At 37.8% G+C, this 19,792-nt stretch overlaps 1 protein-coding gene across 3 annotated transcripts; it reads right to left on the bottom strand.

Moving 5' to 3' along the window:
- Positions 1 to 606: 606 nt before the first annotated feature.
- Positions 607 to 19,464, bottom strand: LOC117675794 (interleukin-10 receptor subunit beta-like). 3 transcript variants are annotated; one of them, XM_034434825.3, is made up of 7 exons: positions 18,806 to 19,464; positions 15,717 to 15,840; positions 9,550 to 9,713; positions 5,695 to 5,861; positions 4,725 to 4,890; positions 3,936 to 4,078; positions 607 to 1,137 (listed from the first exon to the last, which is right to left on the bottom strand). In XM_034434825.3, exons 1-7 carry the CDS (start codon positions 18,858 to 18,860, stop codon positions 916 to 918), a joined length of 1,041 nt encoding a protein of 346 aa, XP_034290716.1. In that variant the 5' UTR covers positions 18,861 to 19,464; the 3' UTR covers positions 607 to 915. The 3 variants fall into 3 exon arrangements, with proteins under 3 accessions (XP_034290716.1, XP_034290798.1, XP_034290867.1); XM_034434907.3 differs by having other exon boundaries at positions 9,550 to 9,710; XM_034434976.3 differs by having other exon boundaries at positions 19,083 to 19,308.
- Between the last annotated feature and the right edge of the window lie 328 nt (positions 19,465 to 19,792).

Genomic DNA, 19,792 nt, shown 5'->3' with positions numbered 1-19,792 from the left:
TTATTGAAAAAAGCAAAAAAATAGAAGAAATAAGTTGTTGAGATATTACCTAAAATGAATAAGCAAGACCTTTAAAATTAAAATGAAGGCTTACAAAGTGGGCCTATTTGATCAAAATTAAATTGTATACGATACTGTCTTTTCTGAAAGCTTTTAATGGGTTTTTCTTGACTAGGATTGAATGGTGAGGCTTTAAAGAATTGTTTATGGGTAAGATATGGGAAGAAGAGAGTTTTATTGTATTTTTAGAGAAAGTGATAAGCTATGATATTATGATCAAGATGAAAAAGATAAGAAATTAATTTGAGGGATAATGTTTGAAGGGCTTAAAGATTAATATTTTCATTTTTTTCTAAGCGCTTAATGGAATTTTTCTTAATTGATAAATTAATTAATTTGATGAAGTGTTAAACATTTGTTTATAAATGCAAGGAAGAGGTTTTAAAGAAAATGAGGGGTTAAAATATAAAGTACAAGAAAGTATTATGAAACTTATGAAAGGTAGTTATGGAAGTTTTTATTATGCTTGGTTTATGGATGGATGTTTGTTTTCCTGATTCATCATTCTTTCTCTCTCTCTGAATGAAATAAAAAATAAAACACAAATGAAAATCTAGAAGAATACTTTTATTTTGGTTAAATGCTCTTCAAAATAAAAGAGCAAATACTACTGAATAAAGTATATTCAGAATATTTTAAATGTTATACTATTCTCATAACGAACTTGTTTACTTATTACATTTTATTCTAAAATTAAGGCTTTAGTATAAATAAATTTCAAAAATAGAAAATCATATAAAATTTTTATCAAGTAAAAAACCTCCACTGTTAATGACTAGATAATGTGCAAAGTGTTAAGTGTCATTTTGTAAATTCCAATAAATTCCTTAAAGTACAGTATATTATTCCCAAGTTTCAAACATGAAGCAAGGTTGTACAACTTGAAATTTCTTTAGGTCTAATGGTGTCTTCTTGAGATCCTTGCAGCTCCTGTTTTATGTTGCTCATTTTATTTTCCGATTTACTATTACACTGTTTTGACCTCTCCGAAAGAACAGTAAGCATATCATAGTTATGATCCTCTCCCTGTGACTGGGATTCAAGAAATTGTGAACTATGATAAGGATGGTTTAAAAACTGTGGATGAAGACAAAGAAACAGATTAGAAATAGTCATCTTGTTTTGACAAACATTTTAAATCAGAATGTTCCCCCTGAAGTCCCATTCCAGAGGATTCAGCCAGTTAGATTCCAATAATGTCATATTTTAAAAAACTCACTTATAATTAAAAATTACCTATCAGGCATTCATTGCACAATCACTCTCTTTTGCTAACTGTCAGCACACTTGCAAAAAATCTCAAATTGCATTATCATGAATCTTGCCAAGCAAGGCAAATGAATGATAGTTGCTCATCCACAGAAAAAGGACTCAGCACAATCGTTTTAAGTTCTACTCTCTCACTAAGCTTCTAATGCAGCTTTTCCTAACCCTTTTACCCTGGAGGAATCCTTGAGATAATTTTGAGATCACAAGGAACCCCTGCATAAAAATTGTAAAAAATATGAAGATTTTGCAACACAATTAACTTCTAATCCATATAATCCACATTTTACATTTACAATGATGACAGTGAAGTGGTAGGTCTGAAGCTGAGAGAGGGTATGTAAAAATTTCCATCACTAGTGCTAGTATTGGCAATTTATGAAGTTAAAAAAATAATGTTTGTGTTTTTCCAACACAATCTCTCAAGGACCCTCTAGGGACCACTCAGAATCCTGGTTGAGAAAGACTGCACTGATGGATAATATTATGCAGGGAATTGAAATCAGGAAGTTATTTGTGCTTCTCTGTTTTGAGCTGTACTACTCAGTGGAAAGAAAAGCAAGCACACTCTTCATTGGCTATTGCAAAAATCAGCTTTTCAGGTCACAAAAACTCCTGCAGAATTTTATATGGTAGAACCTTTCAAATCTCATAAGCAATCTCAAATGAAGATTTGTGAGAACACTTGGCTGACAACACAAAAATAATACAGGATTTTTATTAAAAAACAACAATTAATACCCACTGTTTTAGCTGTTCTAGGAGGTTTCCCTCTAACCCAAAAGATTCAGCTACATCTGTTCCAGTAACATTACAGGCCTGGGTACAGCATGGAAATGGCATTGGTCGTGTTGGTTGATGATCTCTGGAGGGCTCGGGACAGGGGCTGCTCCTCTGTCCTGGTCCTATTAGACCTCTCAGCGGCTTTTGATACCATCGACCATGGTATCATGTCGCACCGATTGGAAGAGTTAGGGGTGGGGGGCAGTGTATTACGGTGGTTCTCCTCCTTTCTCTCCGACCGGTTGCAGTCTGTGTTGGCAGGGGGGCAGAGGTCGACCCCGAGGCCCCTCATATGTGGGGTGCCACAAGGGTCGGTTCTCTCACCCCTTTTGTTCAACATTTATGTAAAGCTGCTGGGCGAGATCATCCGTGGTTTCGGGGTGAAGTACCATCAGTACGCTGATGACACCCAGCTGTACATCTCCACCCCGGACCACCCCAACGATGCCCTTGAAGTGATGTCCCGGTGTCTGGAGGCCGTGCGGATCTGGATGGGGAGGAACAGGCTCAGGCTCAACCCATCCAAGACCGAGTGGCTGTGGTTTCCAACGTCCCGATATAGTCAGTTGATGCCATCGCTGACTATTGGGGGCGAATCGCTGGCCCCCACGGAGAGGGTTCGCAACTTGGGTGTCCTCCTGGATTCACGGCTGTCTTTAGAAGAGCACTTGACGGCCGTGACCGGGAGGATTTTTCATCAGGTTCGCCTGATTCGCCAGTTGCGTCCCTTTCTGGATCGGGACTCCCTACACACAGTCACTCATGCCCTCGTCACTTCCCGCCTGGACTACTGCAACACTCTCTACATGGGGCTCCCCTTGAGGAGCACCCGGAGGCTCCAACTGGCGCAGAGTGCGGCCGCGCAGGTGGTTATGGGAGCGACATGACGCTCCCGTGTGACACCTCTCCTGCGCGAGCTGCACTGGCTCCCGGTGGTCTTCCGGGTGCGCTTCAAGGTTCTGGTTACCACCTTTAGAGCGCTCCGTGGCTTAGGACCTGGTTATTTACGGGACCGCCTACTACCACAAGCAGTCTCCCACCGGCCGGTACACTCTCATAGAGAGGGGCTCCTCCGGGTGCCGTCAGCTAAACAATGTCGACTGGCAGCCCCCACAGGGAGGGCCTTCTCTGTGGGGGCACCCACTATCTGGAACGAGCTCCCCCCAGAGATACGGAGGATCCCGGATCTACGCACTTTCCGCCGTGCTCTTAAGATTCTCCTATTCCAGCAAGCCGGCCTGGCCCAATTTTCTCCCCTGTTTTAAAATTCTTTTACATCGAAATTTTAATTTGTTTTAAATTTTGGGATTTTTAATTGTCTTGGGCTAAATTATTTAATCTGGTTTTAATTATATCTTTTAACTTTTGTATTTATGTATTTTATTTTGTGCCTGTTCACCGCCCTGAGTCCTTCGGGAGTAGGGCGGTATATAAATCTAATAAAAGACAAAGAAAGACAGACAAAGACAGTGTTCTTGGATGCATTCTGTAGCTCTCTAGAGCAGCACACAAATTTTAAGATATACAGTATAATTTCAGCTCCAAGAATACCTCAGCCAACATAGCTAAATTCTTAAAAAACATGTTTGGCTAGGAATTCTGGAAACTAAAGTTCACACAAGTTAATGTTGCCAAGTTTGAGAAACACTGTTGTCTACATCTTTGACCATGAAAGCAGAGTTGTTTACTCAAAGCTTGTAACTCTGACACTTCAGAACAACATTCATGGGCCATTCTGCTTCAGTAGGCATCACATTCGGTTTGGTAAAATATACTAATTATTTTTACACAGACACAGACACCCAGACAGTGAGGAATATACAAACCTGAATGAAATGTTGTGGCAAAGAATATGAAGGGAAAAAGCAATATTTAATCCAGCGATAAGTACAACCAATCATACAACAGCAGAAAAAAATGAATGCCAATACTGTTAGGAAAATAACCGTCACTGTTACTTGATCTGTCCCTGCAAGGAAGAAAAAAACAAAATTGTTCTATTTATTTATTATGGAACACATAATGCATATAGCTTGAAATCTAATAATATCTTTAGTTTCATAGTTGTGAACAGCATTACTGTATATCTAATGTGAGCTGCAGAGAAGAAACAACAACAGGTTGTATGCTGGCTTTGCCCTATTGCAGGGGTGGGCAACTGTCGCCCTTTTACAACCTGTGGACTTCAACTCCCAGAAGCTGTCTCAGGAATTCTGGGAATTGAAGTCCATAGGTTGTAAAAGGGCCACAATTGCCCACCCCTGCCCTATTGCAAAACCCAAGATTTAAATAGTTATTTATTGTTACAATTTAGGTTTCAAAATTCTATCCATAGAACACTCTAGACAGCTAAAGGTTTCAAAAGGATACTTGCAATGGTTTATAGTTTATTTATTTGTTCAGTTTATATGGTAGCCCATTCAATTAATCACTCGGGGCACTAACAAGATTTAAAAAAAATAACTGAAAAAGACAAAATAATAAAATATACCACACCAGGGACAAAATGCAGAACTCATATTGCAATCAGCTTATATATCATTCTGGCCCAGTGTCAACCGGAAGAATCAGATCTTCAGAGCCTTCTTAAAGACTGGTGGGGTTGGGGCTCTTACCTACTATATTAGTACTATTAATTGTTTGGGTACAAGTGGCTTTACTCCACTCTCCAGGTTTATTCAATTCTTCAATAAATACTTGAGCCTTAAGACAATATGTTATTCCAGTATCTAGGCCAGATATTACATATAAAGTATGTGGTGTAGTCACATTGGTAATAACCTAATTGGAAAGAAACAGAAAATCACAATATAATCAAATCATAGGAGTTTTATTTTCAATTGACAATCTCAATACATTTCTACTGCTAGAGTTCACAACAGCCTTTCCTAACCCAGATATATGTCTAAATCAAATTCTACTTTCTCAACAATGGCAATGTTGGTTAGGGAATTCTGCATCTTGGACTCTACACATCTGAAGAGTGCCCAGGTTAGAAATCCTGTTCCAAAAGTATGTCAACTCATGTTAATATAGTAGCCCTGTAGTCACAATGATGAAACATTGAAAAAACATGCTACAACACTACCATGTCATTCTTGTAGCCTGTCATTTTTAAATCCACTTTCAAGCCACTCTTGTCAGGTAGAGCTTGTTTTTTTAAACACACTGTATAAAGGCAGACACTATTAAAATTAATATCTAAATCCATTGTTCAAAAATATCCAATGTTTTGCCCATTATTTTGTTCCAATCTATAAGTTGCGTTTGAATGTACTTTGCCTTTAGTTGCATTTTTAGTTCCTTCTAGTTGCCTTTAAATGTCCAATTTTCCAATCTTATCTTATTTAAAACAAAACAAAAGAAAAGCATTTTCCCATAGGAAGAATTTTTTATAATTCATTCCAAATTTTTATTTCAAAGTTATCTGGATCTTTAGTCTATTTGTAACTTTCTAAAATCAAAATTTTAATCATCCTTTTGCTATTTATTTAAAAAAAATCAGAGTTTTTCTCTATTTATTGTATACAGAAAAGTATATTTAAGCATCAAAGAAGCCCACTTCCACATGTCATCAAATATTACCTGTTCACTAGCATTCATCCAAATTTTTATCTTGTAAACCATTGAACCATAAAAATCCTTCAAGGAGTATCTGTTATCATTTAGTATAACAGGAGGGCTTTGGAGATAAACATCCAAGATTCCAGGTTTTCTGGGTATAATTTGTACAATAGGGGGTATAATGATTGCTAAATGAGTTGGAGGAAACAAAAGAAGATACTTATTTTTACTCTTTCTATAATCCACTTAAATATACAGCATGACATTTAATTATCTTCTTTCCTATTTATTCATTTAAAAAATTAAAATATAATTGTATATTTTTCATACTTACCCAGCAACAATTACTCAACAAATTAATATTCTTGTGCTTTTCCTTACATTTTACACCCTATGCCTACCTGCTCTTCTTGATCTCTGTTTCTTTTTCCTAAAGATGCTAAGCAACAGCCCTGAATATTGAGTTTTACTAGCCTGTGCTTTTATTAAACAGAAGGTTTGTGGCTCCCCTGTTTGTGACTGGAATCTGCTGCATATGTAAAGGAAAGTGCATTAAAAAACTGAACGTATGATTAGAAGACTTAGCTCCCTGCAATCGTAGCATACTTCAAATGCAATTATTAATGCTAGTTTTAGAAAAATAATCAGCAAATGGCTATCAAAATAACCCATCATCTCTCATAGTTTCTCAAAACACGGTGAGAAAAATGCATCAAAAGAATTTATGCCTATTATCTCAAAACAATACATGACCACAAAATATTAAGAAATAGTACCAAGTAAGAAATTTCTTTAGCAACATGTATAAGGTAAAGGTAAAGGTTCCCCTTGCACATATATGCTAGTCGTTCGCGACTCTAGGGGGCAGTGCTCATCTCCATTTCACAGCTGAAGAGCCAGCGCTGTCCGAAGACGTCTCCATGGTCATGTGGCGGGCATGACTAAACACCGAAGGCGCACGGAACGCTGTTACCTTCCCACCAAAGGTGGTCCCTATTTTTCTACTTGCATTTTTTACGTGCTTTCAAACTGCTAGGTTTGCAGAAGCTGGGACAAGTAACAGGAGCTGACCCCATTACACAGCACTAGGGATTCAAACCGCTGAACTGCCAACTTTTTGATTGACAAGCTCAGCATCTTAGCCATTGAGCCACCACGTCCCATATATGCATGAACTTAAAAAGCAAGTGGCTAAAGTAGGATTTGCTAAGGAAATAGGCTTTTACAGAGGTTTCTTTTTTTTTTTAATCATGTGACCACTTTGTCTCATTCACTAAGGTTATGGAGAGCTGGATAGTCTTATTTTGACTGCTTTCTGCAATTATTTATTAATAGAAAAATATTTAAATTTAAATAAAGGATAAAAATACCAATAGTGTATTTGATCCCAGTTCAAGTCAATTAAACTTTTAAAAAATCAATTAGGCTTATTTTCTCAGGTTTTAATATCTGCCAACACTAAGACCAGCTTTGAAATCCTGCCATTGAACTTTTAAACAGCTGAATCCCAGACAAGAGACATTTGGAATAAGAATTAGGTTAACAGAAACAGCAGATTCAGAATTATAGAATTCAGTCCAAAACCATCAAGTTGTTTACAGAGACAATATTATTGCTGATATCTGTATTGCATGCTCTGTTTCCACTGGCAGGGTGAACCGCCATGTTTGAGAACACAATTCTTATAGCATTGTATATGTAATTCCTCCCCTGCCCCTGGGGAGGCCCCAGGCACATGGTGAAATGGAGTGGGGGAAACCCACTCTAAACTCCCTGGGATCACTAACAAGCTGGCAGGTAAACTTTGGGAGATTAAATATTTGAGAACCTGAATTGGAAGTTAGAGAGAAGGTCGGTTTCGTTTGAAAACAGCAAAGTCCACCTTTTGGACAGAAAGGACGGCTAGTTTGAAAGAGGGGTCAAAGAGGTCATCTGTGTCAAAATTGAACAGCCCTCTCTCAACAGAGGGGGAGGCATACAACATCATCTATCTCCAGTCTACAATGCAGTCCTTTCAACAGTTCCAAAAAGGCTCCACATCCATTTGCACTACTCAAGTGATCCAGACACCTCCAGGTGGCCTCAACAATTCTCTAAAAGAATGCAAATGACCAGCTATCTGCAAGGAGTATAAATCCTTCCTCCACCATCCAGCCAGAGCTGAAGAAGCGAAAAGTCTTCAAAGAAAAACCAGATAGTCCAATTGCCTCTTAAAAAGTACCTTTGAACATCTGAGAAGAAGCAACAAAAAAAGGAACTAAAGCAATACTTGAAAAGTCAATCTTGGTGATTCAGGTTGGTGTCCAGGTTACTGATGAGCAAAAGTTTGGATTAAAAAAAAGAACAAACATTGTCTCTCCCCCCCCCCCCCATTAGTTAGGCCTTTTTGCAGTTCCAGAAGTGAAGAAGGGAGGATAGCATTCCAAAGCCAGCAATTCAGATAAGTGATTGTGAGAAAAGGCAAAAGGCAAACGCCATGTGCAAGCAAAGAAACATCTAACAAATGTTTAGATAAGTTTGTGCCAGTCACTGTTGTTCAGATTTTCTTTAGGTATTCACTTTTGCATTATGGCTCACTTAGATACACAAAACTATCACAACTCGATTGCAATCTCTGGCAAATAGAATAAATTAAATGTACTATGCTCTGAGCTCCATGTATGTCTGAATCAGTTCCTATATTTTGAATGAAGTCTATTACTAATTTTATTCCTGATACTCAAGGTTGATAATCAATTCTCTAGAGATTTCTTAAAACCAAGCTTTTTTATATATTTGCAAGTACTTTTGAGAAGTCTTTGACATTAACACAGAACTGTCACTGAAAAAAAATCAGGAAGGAACTTTTTTCTCATTTATATTTGAAGGCATCTTTAAAATGTGCCTTTGATTCAATGGTAAACTTGATGAAATGATATTAGCAGGTTGAGTAGTCAGTGGTAAAATAAAAAAAACAGGACTCCCAGGATTGCAGTAAATATTGTCATGGTTCCCACAATTTGTTAAAAGTCTTTAAATTTCCCAAGTACGATGCTTGGAAGGGGCAGTAATGTAAGATCTGAATATTATAACAATTCAGCATACCTATTACCAGGGGTGTCTTGCAGGATGTAATTTTAAAAAGTTAACATAACAAAATAATTAAAGATTACAACATTGAATGCAATGTCATAACATCATCTTTAGTTTTTCAAGCCTGCCCTGCAGACACCTGGCCATTATTCAAATCCTCCTCCCTCTCACTTCTGTGTTCTGTTGAAAACAGATAGAAAGGATAAGAACAGCTGGCTTTTAAAGCATTTTTGCAGCTGACCTGAGATTATGGGAGGTAACAATATGAGAGACCTCTTAATAATACAGTTTGTTTCTGTAGGAAACTCTGCCACTTGAAGCAAGAAAAATGATTTTAATCGAGAACATAAAGTGATATAGGAGATTAGTTTCATTTTGGACTAAGAATTAAGACCAATGTTTTATTACTAAATAAAAATATTCAAATTCCTCAGGGCAAATATGCAGAAGTAAATTGCAAGAAAGGAAACAGCTTCTGTGAAATATGTAATATTATTATTTCCTAATTTTAACTTTTTCTGGGGAGGATGGAGGCAGGGCTTTTAAGCCTTTCATTCTCAAACTTTGTTAAAGCTATTCATTAGTCCCAATATTAAGAGGGTGGATGAACTTTATTAACCCTGATAAAATATCAGTGGCAACTTATCACCATACCTTACTAGAATAGTAAAGTCCGACAAGATTCAAACCTGACATTTTTTAAAAAAATAGTATCCTCTCATCATGACAGTTGTAAAAATAGTTCTGTGCTATAATACTTCAAAGCTATATACATTATAATAGGGAATTAAAAGAATAACTTACTGTCCTTGAATGGTGTGAAGTTAAAATATATCCAATGTGATTGTTTATTCTCAAATTCAGCTCTAATTCTTAAATTAGCAAGGCTGTATTTAGGTGTATTTGAAATATTGCACTCTGTGAAGTATATTCTTCGGCACAAGTCAATGAAATCTGACTTCAAACTACTTTTAAAAAAGGAAACAAAATTATCTATGAGGATAAACAGCTTTCTTTCATATGCTGAACAATAATATTCATTTGCAGATTTAATTTATATCAACAGAAACATCTTATACTGATTAGAATAAAAAAATTTTATGCCTGTCTACTAAGAAGTCAAGTTCTTTTTATTCAGGATGAATTTTAGATAAAAATTAGGGCTGATCTTTAGCCATTTAATTTGACAGTTCATTTGTGATGTATTACATAGAAAAGTATTTCCTTATTTATATTCTTTTTAATTGAAGCAAACAACATTATCAAATAAAGATGGAAATGAATAAAAAAGAAAAGGACAAAGTTAAACCACACACATCCCAATAAAAAACATGTTTAAAAGTTAAAAAGCAATTTACAGAATTAACAACAATATTAAAGATTTTTAGCTTTAGATAAATACGTACAAATGAAGATAATATTCTAGAAAAAGGTTGTTAATATCTATATATGATGAAGAGATTTCAATGAAGTTATTCTTAACTGTAAAGTTCCTCCAAAATTTTTGTATTCTGAAAGTACTTCTTCATTAATGGGATGTACACCATATACAAAATTATTAGGCAAGTGAGCATTTTGACCATATCAACATTTTTATTAATATTTTCCACCTCGAAGCTGTGTAAACTTGAATGCTTAGGGGATATAAGCATATCAGGTAGTGTGTATTTGTGTAATGAAGGAAGGTGTGCCTTAAGGAGATCAAAACCCTATATCAAGGTGTGCATAATTATTAGGCAGCTTCTTTTCCTCAAACAAAATGGGCCAAAAAAGATATTTAGCTGACTCTGAAAAATCAGAGAAATGAAAAATGTAAAAAGTCTTTCAGAGATACAGCACTGTTGAAATTGCTAAGATATTGGGGCGTGATCACAGAACCATCAAACGTTTTATTGCAAATAGTCAACCGGGTTGCAAGAAATGTGTTGAGAAAAAAAGACAGATCTTAACTGCCAAAGATTTGAAAAGAGTCAAACATGAAGCTATCAGGAAGCCATTATCCTCCAGTGCTGTCATATTTCAGAACTGCAACCTACTTGGAGTGCCCAGAAGTTCAAGGTGTTCAGTGCTCAGAGACATGCCCAAGGTAAGGAAGGCTGAAATCCGACTACCACTGAACAAGACACATAAGTGAAACAGCAAGACTGCGCCAAGAAATATCTGAAGACATATTTTTCAAAGGTTTTATGGTCTGATGAGATGAGAGTGACTCTTGACGGAGTAGATGGATGGGCCCGTGGCTGGATTAGTAATGGGCACAGAGCTCCACTTTGACTCAGACGCCAGCAAGGTGGAAGTGGGATACTGGTATGGGCTGGTACTAAAGATGAGCTAGTTGGACCTCTTCAGGTTGAAGATGGACTCAAAATCAACTCCCAAACCTCCTGCCAGTTTTTAGAAGACACTTTCTTCAAGCAGTGGTACAGGAAAAAGTCTGCATGTTTCAAGAAGATTTTTATGCAGGACAATGCTCCATCGCATGCATCAAAGTACTCCACTGCGTGGTTAGGCAATAAAGGTTAGGCAATAAAGGTTAGGCATTAAAGATGAAAGATAATGACATGATCCCCTTCCTCACCTGACCTAAATCCTATTGAGAACTTGTGGGCCCTTAAACAGGAGATTTACAGGGAATGAAAACAGTACATCTGTTGAAGAGTGTCTGGGGAGAGTTGTGGTTGTTGCTGTACAAAAAGTTGATCACCAACAGATTAAGAAACGGACAGACTCCATGAATGGAAAGATTATGACTGTTATTGAAAAGAAGGGTGGCTATATTGGTCACTGATTTTTTGTTTTGAAATGTCAGAAATGTTTATTTGTACATTTTCAGTTGTTTATTATCCTCACTTTAACAGATGCAAATAAATGAGATGGGCAAATTTTCATTCTTCATTTAGTTACATAATAATTCTGCACACTAATAGTTTCCCAATAATTGTGCACACATAGATATTCTCCTAAGAAAGTCAAAACTCCATTTTTACTTTCTTAAATATTCAGGTTTGAGGTTTATTAATATTTAGGATTGACCAAGAGAACTGTAGTTGTTTTTTTATTTTTTATTTTTTTTATTTTTATATGCCGCCCTTCTCCGGAGACTCAGGGCGGCTTACAATGCGTTAAGCAATAGCCTTCATACTTTTGTATATTTTATACAAAGTCAGCTTATTGCCCCCACAAACCGGGTCCTCATTTTACCCACCTTAGAAAGGATGGAAGGCTGAGTCGACCTTGAAAAAAATAATAGCCAAATCTGCAAACCCAATTATTTTGTCCTTATCATTAACCTAACCTACTCTTCTTCTTTTTTTTTAATAAGGGAATAAATTTACAATAAATCTAAATGAAGGTGACTTGGTACTATGGAGTAAAGCTGATAAATAATTGCATGGTGAGAGGTTTTGAATGAGGGACAGATTATTTTTGATAGCATCAGAAGTGGATCTGTGGGAAAATGAACTTGAAAGAAAAGGAAAGAAGTGAAAAAATAAAACTTGAGTGCAGGTAGTCCTCGACTTACGATCAAAATGGAGCCCAAAATTTCTGTTGCTAAGTGAAACATTTGTTAAGTGAATTTTGCTCCATTTTATTACCTTTCTTGCCACAGTTGTTAAGTGAATCACTGTAATTAATAAATTAGTAATCTGGTTGTTAAGTGAATCTGGCTTCCCCATTGACTTTGCTTATCAGGAGATTGAAAGGGAATCACATGATCTTGGGACACAGCAATGGTCATAAGTATGAACCATCCTGGGGATGCTGCAAAGGTTGTAAGTGTGAAAAACTATCATAAGTCAATTTTTTCAGTACCGTTGTAACTTTGAACGGTCACTAAACAAACTGTTGTAAATCGAGGACTACCTGTAATTGCAAGAATTATGACTAGAAATTATCTGTGAACTAGTGTTAGAAATTGGTTAATCTCCTAACAGAATTAATGCAAAACATAAAGAAAGTTAATGAGGAAGCTGTTACAAAGTGCCCTAAAAGTGTCTGGAGTTACACTAATGGTAAAGTATGAAAAGGATGCTTTATAGGATAATGAAATAAAAGAGACTATATATGAGGAAAAATGAATAAAAGAGAATGACTGCTAAAATGATAACAAAACTGAAGTTTTGCAATAAACCTCCAGCAGAATGAATATAGTTAAAAAATAAAAGTGAATTTATTTGGGTGGAATCAAAGTGAAACAGTGCTAGAAACATATGTTACAGATTTATGTGAGTTTAATAGTGTTGCATTGCACAGTAAAAGAAAAGGAAAAATGGATAGAAAAGAAATCAACTGCTATGAGAATGTTTTAAAAAATGGTAAAAGCTTCATATGCAGATGGTGTAACTGGAAAAATGTTAAAATCTTTGTAGAGTGGCTAAGCAGCATCTCTTCCTGGGAATTGGAGCCTGGATAGCTCTGCAGACTAAAAGCACTGTAATTTAACACCAGCTGTCTGCAATTAAAGTAAGTTCGAATCCTGCCAGGCTCAAGGTTGACTCAGCCTTCCATCCTTTCTAAGGTAGGTAAATTGAAGACCCAGTTTGTGGCGGCAATAAGCTGACTTTGTATAAAATATACAAAAGTATGAAGGCTATTGCTTAACGCACTGTAAGCCGCCCGGAGTCTCCGGAGAAGGGCGGCATATAAATAAATAAATAAAAAAAATTGGAAGAATGCCATTATTGTTATCTTATATAAAGGGAAAAGAAAGTGTCAGTGTAAAAACTGAAGAGGAGTTAGTTGGTTAAGAATTCCTGGAAGTTGTTTGAAAAAAATTGTATTGAAAGGATACAAGGGGGAAGCCAAATTTGGGAAGTACAGCTTGGCTTTATGCAAGGCAACAGGTATGCAGACCATTTTTAAAACAACAATAAAGTATTGAGGAAAGTTAACAAGAAAATGTGTGTTGATTTAGAGAAAGTATTGGATAAAAGCAATAAGCTTCAATTATGGAACCTCTTGTATAAATATAAGAGCAGCATAGGATGGGAAAATAAATGGTATGTTTGGTGAGTGGTGAGCAGGGAGTAAAGCAAGAATATGTACTGTAATTTGCTCTAGGCTGTTTAATGCATTCATTGACAAATATGCAAAAAATGTATAGTGTTGTTAGGGATGTGCTTAGGGCAGTGGTGAAATCTAAAATTTGTTACTACCAGTTCTGTGGGCATGGCTTGGGTGGGGGAGGATGGATAATGTGACTGGGTGGGCGTGGCCAACTTTTTTTTTTTTTTTACTTTTAAAACCATTTTTTCTACAACCTCTTCGGCGAAGAGGTTGTAAAAAAATGCTTTTAAAAGCCTCTGATGATCTCAGCTGAGTTGCCTGATCAGCAGAGGCTTTTTTTCTTTTAAAAGCTTCTGACGATCCCAGCTGAGTTGCCGCCTTCTGCCAAAGAGGTTGTAGATAAAATGCTTTTAAAAGTAAAAAAAAAAAAGCTTCTGATGATCACGCGGCTCAGCTGGGCATGGGGTGGGCAGGGATTTTTGCTACCGGTTCTCCGAACCACCTGCCTCCATCGCTACTGGATCGGGCGATCCGGTCTGAACCGGGAGCATTTGACCCCTGGCTTAGGGACACAAATGCATGAACTTTTGTATACATACAATAGTGGACTGTTGGCTGAGAACTCAAATGATTTACACTCAGTATACAATAAGCTAATCCTAAAGGAAATCAACACCGACTGTTCTTTGGAAGGACAGATACTGAAGCTGAAGTTCAAATACTTTGGCCACCAAATAAGGAAGGATTCATTGGAAAAGTCCCTGATGTTGGGAATGATTAAGGGCAGAAGGAGAAGGGGACAGCAGAGGATGAGATGGTTAGATAGTGTCATCAATGCAAGGGACATGGATTTGTGCAAACTCTGGGAGGACAAGGGGCCTGGCGTGCTATGGTCCAGGGGGTTGCCAAGATTTAGCAACTAAACACAATATAGTATAATACAATATGGATTATGGATCTGTAAATTAGCGTATCAAAGATAATTATGTTGGCCGAAAAATGGCATGAACAAATAAATGCATGTGATAATAAGTGCAACGAACTGCAGCAAGTAGATTAATTTTTATGCCTTGGCAAAATGCTGATTAAGGAAAAGAAATGGATAAAAACATTTTGAGATTTAAAAGACACTGTGAGATGTAAATAACTTATGTTTTTAAAAATAAATAAAATGTCTGTAAATAATAATGTATTTTTCCTGCACTTTGTTGCATGCAAATGGGAATTAGATTGTTAGGAGGAACATAAAAATAATGTGAATGCAATGTGTCTGGTAAAATAAGATGAGATAGGGTCAAGGATGAATGTGAATTTCAAAAGTGGTTTGCCATTGACTGTTTCCTAGGGCTCAGAGAGTGTGACTGGCCCAAGGCCACTCAGCTGGCAGGACTAGAACTCAGTCTGGTTTCTAGCCTGGTGTGTTAACCACTTCACCAGACTGATTCTTTTTCCACAGTTTACTTGATGCTTTACAATTACCAGCTCCTTATAATATATTAAGATAGATTGGGTAGAAATATTAAATTAATTAATTTTTAATGAAAAAGTTGAAGCAATGGGATAGTTCCTTACACAGTTCCTATCATTTTCAGTTACAAGGCATTTTATACTTTGTTGTTTCATTCTTAGCAGATATTCTCTGTTAAGGAAAAGATGTAAAAGAAGCAATCAGAAGAGGTTGCATGTGAAGACATCATAATTATATATCCATAAAATACCTGATATATTTGATAATATACCTGATATTTTGTTTTTTAAAATGTTTTCTTAATATATGCACAATAGAATTCAAATTTCATATTATAAGTTGTTATCCAAAGAATTTTCCTCCCATATAAATGGATAAATTGAGAGAATAAACTAGAATATACTTTCAGCTGTATAAGGAGATGTGAATAGCATAAAAGAAACATATTACATTTTTCATATGTATTGTGAAAACTATCCATTCTTACCACATTTACCTTTCATATTGAATTGTATAAGTTACATTTCCTTCAGAAAAATTTGATGGATCCCACAGGAGAACACTATTAAGCATAACTGAATTTAATCGTATGTTTTGAGGCTCTTGGATAATTGCATGTACTGTAATATGCAAAGAAGAAATACTGTTCAATGCATGATTTTGACATTCTTTCACTGGCAGGACAAACAATTCACATATATGTATGTTTCAACATATAAATATATATAATTGTTTATATTGATATAATTTCCAAAATTTTCAAGTACAAGTCTCAGCTGGTTAATAAAGAATAAACATGGTGTCAAAACTTTGAATCATATTGCCATTTTGAAGATTCCTGAAATTCATGAGGTCTTTCAGTTCAGAGGCTGAGCACAACGAATTTTCATAAATCAGAGGGAGGTTTCTGAGTTAAGCAACCTCCTGAATGACATGACTGGAAACTGGTTTTGCCATTACCCAAATGCTACCAAATGAATATGGAAATAGAAACCCAAATAGGTTACATCCTAGAGCCACTGGCAAAAAACACTTTTAAAAACCTTTTATCTTTGTTTCTGCTGCTGCAGATAGGAATGATCTTCTCTTGGGAAAGAAATGAATACATTGTGCCCAAGAGAAACCAGGAGAGCACCTGTTTTCATCAAAGGAAATACTAGCAGTACAGGAAGTACTAGTGCTGAAGTCATTATCCACTTTATGGATAATGGATCTTTACATAAATGCTTCTAAATGTTCCTATCCTACTATCCAGAGTCTATGTTGTTGTTTGATATACGTTATATCCCAACTGAAAGTAAAAAACGAATTGGGAAAGATGGGAGAAAAAAAACATGCTTTAAATCTGATCAACTACTGATAAGACTTCATTATTACTTGTACTATTGTACATGGTAGTGTATGGGAAAAATAAAATTTCTTTTTTTGAGGATCATTCCACTGTTACATAGCAAAACTTTTCTACATAATTCCAAGCATTTTGAGATCTGACCAAGCTAAATCATATGGAAGCTTTGATAGCTTGCTGAGATGTTGGCTAGATATTTGATGATGAAATCAATCATATTGCCATGCCTGTTTCTCCTGTTTATTCTGCAAAGATAAACAAAATACATTGTGGGCCAATATCTTTGGCAGGCTTTCAATCCTTAAGACCTGACAACGAGGACAAAGTAGGTGGTAAAACACCTGTTATTCTGCCCTTTTCACCTCATGGCCTTTTATGTTTAATGAAACAGGTTATAAATTCCTCTTTGTATTAAAGAGGAGTTCTATCCAGTAAATGTAGCCATAGAAGAGAACATTCCCCTCCTCTGACTCCTAATCACTGCATCAGAAGATTTGAACTAAAGGTTGAAGCTAATATCCCTTCTCTAGGCAACATGCTTGAATTAATGGTGATGAAATTCAGAAACAGGTTGAACAAATGCTCTAAGTTCATCTTAGTTGAGGTTTCGCCCACTTTTGACACCAAAACTGCCTTGACCACATTGTGGAGACAGAGGGATTTTGGGCCAAAAATGGCCCAAAAAACAGCCGGAAAATGGCCGGGAAAATGGCCAGGAAACAGCCTGAAAACGGCTTGGAAATGCCTGAAAAATTGCCTGGTTTTTGGCCATTCTCAGACCATTTTCCGGCACTCTGGCACCCGAGAAGACCAGCTGGCTGGCGCACTGGAAACCAGAAGAGCAGCTGGTGACTGGGCACATGCCCACAGAGAGGGTTCTGCGGTGCCACCTCTGGCACGTGTGCCATAGGTTCACCATCATGGACATAGAAACTCCTACTCCCAACCCCCAAGCAACTCCAGAAGGATACCATGGTTGATGGTATCAAAGGGTGACAGTAAAATGGAGGTAAAGCATTCAAGAAAGTTTCTTTAGTCACCAATTAGATATAAGTTCAATGCGAGACTTACTGAGCAGGTAAGAATCTTTACTTATCTAGGTGTTCATTTTCTGTTTTCCACTTGCTGGACTAGCCAATTGAATGAGCTTAATTTAAGAGCCCAAAGAGCATTATTTGTGATGATGGTGATGATGATGATGATGCCAATATAGTACTGTAATAACTATGTTCCTGAAGCAATTAAATTAAACTTGTAACTGTGATGCTCACTTGTGAACCTATAAGAATAACTGCAGAGAAATTTGTTTCTTCTCTGAGGTGAGAAAGCAGTTGTGAATTGGAATATTATGGCTCTTCTGTCCTGGCAACATCCACCACTGCCTTGATAAAACCTTCAATTAAAATTCAAAGAAGACTTGGAACCGAGACCCAAAGATACTTTTTCAAAAGGCAACTGGACTTTGTTTTTCCTTGAAGACATTTGGCTTCTCATCCAAGAAGCTTCTTCAGTTCTGATTGAATGGTGGAGAATGGAAGGATTTATATTCCTTGCAGTCATCTGGTTGTTGGCACTCTTTCTGAAGGTCATTGAGGTCACTTGGAGGTTTATCTGTGCCCTCAGATAAACCTCCAAGTGGCCTCAACGACTCTCAGAAAGAGTGCTAACGGACAGAGAATATAAATCCTTTCGATCTCCACCATTCAGTCAGAACCGAAGAAGCTTCTTGGATGAGAAGTGAAATGTCTTCAAGAAAAAACAAAGTTCAGTTGCCTTTTGAAAAAGCAGCTTTGGGACAACCATGACCTGGAGACTGAGAATCCCCATAGACATTTGAAACCAAGATGCTCAAAAAACCCCACAAAGCCAGAGTTTCCCATTTCCACTGATGGGTACCATCTGACATGCCCCACACAGGATCTTTTTCTCCCTTGTCTGAATAGCTGTGTTATCCATCCATTAGGGTGACCACGTTATGTTTAACCAGCAGTAACTAGCAAGTTCTGTCAAGCCACTTAAGGACCTACCCGCCATGCCCCATCCCTCCCATTCGCGATCAAGTGTAACAATCGAGCGCACCGTTTAACAGGTGAGGAGGGGCGAACGCTGCCGCCACTTTCGGCCAGAGAAAGACCGCCGAACTTTTCCAGAGGCCCCCTCTGCCTACTCCTAAGGGCTGCGGGGAAAAAACCCGCGCCTTTTCCAATCTAGGTTCGCTCCTCCTTTACCCTCCTTACTTGGCCAGAAGACGCAGACGCAAATTAGACACCACCAGCTTCTCGTCGGGACCATTCTCGGCTACCATAGCCGACCGCCGTCCTGGCTCTGCCTCGCCTCTTTTGAGGTAAGGAGTCCTCTACGCGACGTGCACGCGGCCCCGTCGAGCTCCCGTGGTGAATTCCTCAGGAACAGGCTGCGGCGCCCACTTCTTGCCAACGCCTCGTCACTCTGGGACGCTTTCGCTGTCTGCCTTCGCTTTGTTGCGCGTTGTTTCCCCCATTACCCGGAACTCACCGCACTTTTTCTACCACACTGCCGCGTTTCCTTTTCTCGAGCTCCAGGTGAACCTTGGCCCCGCCCGAACGAGTGAGGGAGCGGGGCCGCCGCGCTAACAAACCAGGGAAATCCCTCTTTCCGTAGTTACGGAAGGGGAAAAACAAAGCGCCTCCGCCCCCGAGTGCGCTCTCTCCGTCTGCCGAGCCCGCACCCCGCATCAAAGCTCCACCTTCGTCGCCGGAGCAGCAGCTTCTATAGGTGCTGCTACCTTTGGGTTCCTTTCCAAAGCGTGGGCGAAGGAACGGCTCGGTAGGAGCCGCTGCAAAGCCTGATGTGTTTTTTTTTCCTTGGGCCCCATCACCGACTCTTGTCTTTCTGGGCATTTGAAGCAAATAAAGCGACGTGTAAATTACACAGAGGATGGAGGTGGAGAGGCGGGAGGCTGTGTGTCTTGCAGAGTGGGGCGAAGAGGATAGGAGGATTGCGGTTTGAGATTGTGGATATCTAACCTTGTAGAAACCAAATCACAGCATTGCTTGAGGAAAGTGTAGGTGCAAAGGAGTTGTAATGCTGGCAAACCTAGAGTGAGTTGGATCTTTCTCATAGTTAAGTTAGTGGAACAAAAAACAGAAATAGTCTCCTTGAGATTACTGTCTTTCCTTTCAAAATCAGGAAGGTCCTTGTTTTAAAAAGCCAAACATGAAGAGAAAGGATATTAATTTATTTCA

The sequence above is a fragment of the Pantherophis guttatus genome, chromosome 5 (assembly GCF_059756535.1).
Source record: "Pantherophis guttatus breed Tessera chromosome 5, ASM5975653v1, whole genome shotgun sequence".
Lineage (NCBI taxonomy): Eukaryota > Metazoa > Chordata > Lepidosauria > Squamata > Colubridae > Pantherophis > Pantherophis guttatus.
This window is presented reverse-complemented; position numbering and strand designations above follow the sequence as displayed.